This window comes from Cajanus cajan, chromosome 1, assembly GCF_000230855.2.
Source record: "Cajanus cajan strain Asha chromosome 1, NIPB_CcT2T_4, whole genome shotgun sequence".
Taxonomy (NCBI): Eukaryota; Viridiplantae; Streptophyta; class Magnoliopsida; order Fabales; family Fabaceae; genus Cajanus; species Cajanus cajan.
Genome location: NC_138517.1, coordinates 40,154,586 through 40,160,764, shown reverse-complemented (window position 1 = coordinate 40,160,764; position 6,179 = coordinate 40,154,586). Strand labels below are relative to the sequence as shown.

Here is a 6,179-nt window from a genome sequence, read left to right as displayed (position 1 = left end):
GAAACTTTTATATTAAATAACAATGACATAATTCTAGTCAAGCCGTCGTTTATTAAAGAAAAAGTATTTATTAAAAAATATCAACCTTTAAATATATCACAATATTAGTCATTAAATTTCGTTCATTTGGTGTTTATAATTTAAACAGAAAAATAAAAAATTTATATAACAGTATAAAGCTTAGGCTAATTGTTGATCCCCTGTAAATCAGTCAATATTTATTTTCTTATAAGCGAAGATATACATAAAAAGATTTTTTTTTACCTTTTTAAGAATAAAAGCCTTTAATAATAAAACAGATTTAGATAATTCCATTTTTAATAAAATATTTTGCTTGCCAGATTGATCGCTTATTGTCATTATCCATCATTTTTTTAAGAATTTTTTTTATTATATCTTTTTTTTTTTTTAATGATAGTTAAAAGTTTTATCTTTTACATTACCAAAAAAGAAAAAAGTAAAAATAAATTGATGGAGTAAACTCGTCATCACAACGTTTTCTGGCATTATAAATACACTACCCATGGGAGCCTCTTCTCCTCGTCTCTCAAACTCAACACACTACCTTTGCACAAACAATCACAACCAACGTTGAATACTCTGTTTTTTTTCTTTTTCTTTTGTTTCTCTTGTTCAAGAGAAGAACACTTCCACAGCCATGGAAGGAGGTGTACCAGAAGCTGATATGTCTGCCTTCAGAGAATGTTTGTCTCTCTCGTGGAAGAATCCTTATGTTCTTCGCCTTGCTTTCTCTGCAGGAATTGGAGGCCTTCTCTTTGGTTATGACACTGGTAGATAACAAAATCTAATGTCCATTTTAACCCTTTTCTTTTCTTTTCTTTTCTTTCTATTTATCACACTCACACCCTCTCTGTTTTGTTTCTCCATGTAAAACAATTCTTCTCAAAGGGTCTAACTCATTTCTTTTCTCACTATCTTAGCCTTTTTGCTTTGTTTTTTCCATGAAAAATACCCCCATCAAGAGTCTAACTCAATTGGTCGTGATGTATAAATTATTGTAAATATTTTAGTTTAATTTTTTTGGATAACAAAAATAAAAAATAAAAAATTTTAAATTTAATTTAACCTTATAAAATTAACATATATATATATATATATATATGTAATTGTGTATTATTTTGCACTTATGTTTAGTTGACATAAAATCTTTGAAACCATTGCTTTCACCCTTTCTTCATAGCACCTATGAATCTATGATACCCTTGTGCTTCTGTAAATTCTAACAGCAAAAGTAGTCATAAAGGGAACGTTGTAAATTGTGTACTTCTTTTAAATGGTATTAATTTTGGATAGTATTGCATTTGGGTGCATCAAGTTTGTTTTAATCATATTTGGGTTGATCATTTATGGGTATGTGCAGGAGTTATATCTGGGGCTCTATTGTACATCAGAGATGATTTCAAGGCAGTTGATAGAAAAACTTGGCTTCAGGTAACACCAATCTTCTTTGAGATCATTGATGAATTCTCAGGTTTTCAATAAATTCACAACTCTTGTGAATTTTTGATTTTGGTGAAGAAAAACTCTTGTGAATTGAAGCCTACTTTAATGGACTTTAATGCCCTTACATGTTCTCTGTTCACAGCCACCAACTTGCAGAAAAAAAACAAACATGTTTTTGTATGCTCCAAACACTTTAGACAAATAACTCACTCTAATACTTTGTTTTATATAAAAAAAAAAAAAAATTGGGACTTGAAAATCACTTTAAATTTTAATTAATTTGATGTTTTTTTTTGTTGAAATTTTCACTAAAACAAAAACCACTTTGACCTTCTGAATCAACAAAGAATCTCTGTCATATATGTGATTGAAAATCTCTTCTTCTTTTTTTCTCATATTTTGTTCATGTTAACAGTGAGCTTGGAAACATTGAATCTGTTTCTCTGTGATGTTTTATTTAAAAAAAACTAAAATCTTCTCGATGATAATTTTTAACTTACCAATTAAACACATGGAGGAGATTCATAGCATTAAGATTTTTTTAAGGTAATATTTTTAATGTGGGTTCACAAACTTTTAAATGGGTTCAGGCAGATAAATATATTACCTGATCCGGATTCACGGGGTGAGAGTGAGATCCAGTTAATAAGTAAGAATTATATTTATTATTATTATTATTATTATTTTATTTAATTCTTAAAAAATAATCCCAGTTTTCTATTCCCACGGCTACAGCATGAACACACGTTTACGTCTCTCTAAGCGGTGAATTCAGTTGGTGTCTGTTTTAACGTTTACTTCCAAATTGAACTGCAATTTATGGATTTGTTCCTTTCGAGTGCTTTGGAAAAAGCACCAACTACAAACCAAATACTATGTCAGTGTTAACTGTGTAAAACTTGAAATAAATCCAATAATAATAATAATAATAATAATTAGATTAAATATTTAATTATGAATTGTCATATAATTAAATGTTTTAATTTATAATACTTTTTTTTTTTTACTTTTAATTGATTAAATAATATATCAAAATTAAAATTTCAGTTGACGTGTGTATATAAAAAATGTTTCATGTTTTTCATATATTATATATATTATAGAAGAAAAAAAAAAAAAAAAAGATAACACCTGAAAGGTTGACAAGTGTCTCAATCATGTTTTGGCTCAACAAATGTTCCGTTGGTCCCGTTGGGGTGTTGGCCAACAAAGGAAAGCAAGATTAAGCTACAGCTATTACTGCAACCACTGAAATCCCCCCAAATTCTATTATATTCTTAACCTGCGTAATCAATCATCAAACAAATAATTAAGAGAGTAGCTTGTGGTACACTTTGATTCTAATATAATTTAATAATCACATGGCATCAAATCTATGTACTAAAGGTCAGATTCTTTTTTTTAATTATTATTTTTATTTATTTTATTCTTCAATTTTCTGTTTGATTTGAAATTCATGCCTATGATATATCATACATGCAAGTGTGTCTTTGAATTGAAGTTGTGAGTGAATTCCAATTGGGATGCAACAAAATCTAGAATACTTTTTGGGTCATGCTGATCTGAATTCTGAGACCATGGTTCTTTGTTTTACACTTGTGATCTGAGTTTAAAGTGAGTATTGTTCTAATGTTTTGTGAAATTTGAACCATGGGAAAAATCTCAGGAAGCCATAGTGAGTACAGCAATTGCTGGAGCAATCATAGGAGCTTCAGTAGGTGGATGGATCAACGATCGATTTGGAAGAAAGAAAGGAATAGTTCTAGCAGATGCCCTATTTTTTATTGGGTCTGTTATCATGGCTGCTTCCCCAGGCCCAGCTATTCTCATTCTGGGTAGAGTATTTGTTGGCATTGGGGTTGGAATGGCTTCAATGGCTTCCCCTCTCTACATTTCAGAGGCTTCTCCAACTAGAGTAAGAGGAGCCCTTGTGAGCCTTAACAGTTTTCTCATCACTGGGGGACAGTTCCTCTCCTATCTCATCAACTTGGCCTTCACCAAGGTTGGAAACTATGCCCTCTTCGTTACAATTTTGTGATATGGTACATGTCTTGTCTATGTTGGTGCACATGGAATGGATCTTCTCATGTCAAATTTTAACAAGGTCATGTTGAAATTTTATATCAGAAAAAAACTTAGATCAAGTGCCTTTAATGTTATATATGACAATATGATCCATTGAATAAAATGGATCGTTATTGTGGTAAAACTTCATTCTGATTAAAGAATAATATCAGAAACACGTGATGAAAAGTAAGTGACGCAAAAACTTGAACATAATCTGTTAAATACTTGAGAGAGTCCATTCCATTCCCATGTGCATATACAAGGTTGGTTTAAAATTAAAATGTGGTGGATGCTTGAACTTGTGTCTTGGTGTTGTTTTGTTCTTCTAGTACATCTTGTTGCTTTGTGATGAAGTAAATGAATTTGTGCATGATTTTTCATTCAGACACCAGGAACATGGAGGTGGATGTTAGGGGTAGCAGCACTACCAGCTTTGATACAAATTGTACTAATGTTGACACTCCCAGAATCGCCTCGTTGGCTGTACCGCAAGGTTAGTTCATCATCATTAGGCAATTGTCATGTCCATTCAGTGTGTGAAATTATAAATCTTAATTGTTGTACAAATTTTATTCTTCCCACAGGGTAAGGAAGAGGAAGCAATAAGGATTCTGAAAAGGATTTACGCTGCCAACGAAGTTGATGCTGAGATTCAAGCTTTGAAGGAATCTGTTGACATGGAAATTAAGGAAGCAGAAGCATCTGAGAAGGTTAACATAGTCAAGCTTTTGAGGACCACAGCTGTGAGAAGAGGTTTATATGCAGGAATGGGACTCCTAATCTTCCAACAGTTTGTGGGGATTAACACTGTGATGTACTACAGCCCCACAATTGTTCAGTTAGCTGGTTTTGCATCTAACAGAACAGCATTGCTTCTGTCACTCATCACTTCTGGCCTCAATGCATTTGGTTCAATTTTGAGCATATACTTCATTGACAAGGCTGGCAGGAGAAGGCTTGCACTGATCAGTTTGACTGGAGTTGTGTTCTCTCTGGCCATCCTAACTGTTGCTTTTCGTGAAAGCGAAATTCACTCTCCAATGGTTAGTGCTATTGAAAGCTCTCATTTCAATGGAACTTGCCCTGATTACAAAACAGCTGTGAACCCTGGTGAATGGAGTTGCATGACATGCCTTAAGGCTTCACCATCTTGTGGCTTTTGTGCTGCTGATGACAAGGTAAATCAATCTATTCTACCCTTTTTCATTTGAGTTTAATGGTCATGCACCATCAGTGTAAAACAATTTCATACTGACTACCAAATAGAAATCATTATATGCATGACTTTTAAAGTAATTATCATAAAAATCAACAAGCTTAACATGCATGATGGTTTGTGACTGAATGAATGCACAGCCTATTTTCTCTTTTCATTTACCAGCCTCATGTTTAAATTATGCTTTTCAACACACTAGTATCAATTATTGGGAGGGAAGGGACAGAAAACAAGTTATTTCAATTCCAATTGTTGGCATATTATACAAATGTATGTCACGTTAATTGACACTTCTATCAATTATTGGGAGGGCAGGGAAAGAAAACAAGAAATTTCAATTCCAAGTGTTGACACTACTATACACATAATTTTTATGTCATGTTTATTGACACTACTTTCAACCAATTTTGCAGCTCTTACCTGGGGCATGTTTGATCTCAAATGACTCCACAAAGAAGTCATGTGGCGATGATCACAGAGCATGGTACACTAGGGGGTGTCCTAGCAAATATGGTTGGGCTGCTCTAATAGGCCTTGCTCTTTACATCATTTTCTTTTCACCAGGGATGGGAACTGTTCCATGGGTTGTGAACTCTGAGATCTATCCCTTGAGATACAGAGGAGTTTGTGGAGGAATAGCATCCACAACAGTTTGGATTTCCAACCTTATTGTTTCTGAATCCTTTTTGTCCCTAACAGAAGCTATTGGGACAGCATGGACATTCATGTTGTTTGGAATTGTGGCCATTGCGGCAATTTTCTTTGTCATTATTTTTGTTCCTGAGACCAAAGGGGTGCCAATGGAGGAAGTAGAGAAGATGCTGGAACAAAGGGGTGTGCAATTCAGGTTTTGGCAGAAGAGAGATTCTGGCTCTGATGAGAAGCACTGACTCAAAGGGAAAAACCATGGTTTGAGTCATGTTTAGCTTTTAATAGCTCTAAATGGTGAAATTATGTGGCTTGTGAAATGTCAAGTATGGGTATTTGATAAATGGGTTTCTTTGGGTAAGATTTGCTTATAGTTAGCCTTTTAGCCCCTAATGTGTAGCTCATTAGTTGGATTGCTGGAAATCTTTGTGAAATCCGTGGTGAACTCAAAATCATGGATTGATAATACGCTTTTATTTATGAAATAATATAAAAAAAAATATATATTAAATGATTATCAATTGCTTTACATTTTTATTTTTGTCAATATTTCTTCTCGTCAAACTGTAATTTCAAGAACTTAACCTTTAATTTTTTAAACATAACCATTTTTTTATTTAAAATTTATTTGGATACAAGCTTATAAGCGTTTTTAAGAATTTATCTATGAAAAATATTCATTATGTTCAATAGATAAATTCTCAAAAGTGTTTTTAACTTCTATCTAAACATACTTTTTATAATTCTAACTGATGGCAACAACTCACAAAAACATTTGAGAAAA

The 6,179-nt window shown here is 32.8% G+C and overlaps 1 protein-coding gene across 1 annotated transcript; it reads left to right on the top strand.

The window, feature by feature from the left end:
• The first annotated feature begins 531 nt into the window (after nt 1–531).
• Nucleotides 532–5,924, top strand: LOC109808521 (putative inositol transporter 2). Its single transcript, XM_020371558.3, has 6 exons — nt 532–791; nt 1,382–1,452; nt 3,131–3,466; nt 3,917–4,024; nt 4,116–4,709; nt 5,161–5,924. The coding sequence occupies exons 1-6, from the start codon at nt 659–661 to the stop codon at nt 5,635–5,637; spliced, it is 1,719 nt and encodes a 572-aa protein (XP_020227147.1). The 5' UTR covers nt 532–658; the 3' UTR covers nt 5,638–5,924.
• The last annotated feature ends 255 nt before the right edge of the window (nt 5,925–6,179 follow it).

What these genes read in the sequence shown, in the direction of transcription:
- LOC109808521 (XM_020371558.3), top strand. Translation starts at nt 659, where the DNA reads ATGGAAGGAGGTGTACCAGAAGCTGATATGTCTGCCTTCAGAGAATGT. An exon ending in TCTCTTTGGTTATGACACTG is followed by an intron (nt 792 to 1,381) that starts GTAGATAACAAA and finishes GGGTATGTGCAG; the next exon opens with GAGTTATATCTGGGGCTCTA. An exon ending in TTTGTGCTGCTGATGACAAG is followed by an intron (nt 4,710 to 5,160) that starts GTAAATCAATCT and finishes CCAATTTTGCAG; the next exon opens with CTCTTACCTGGGGCATGTTT.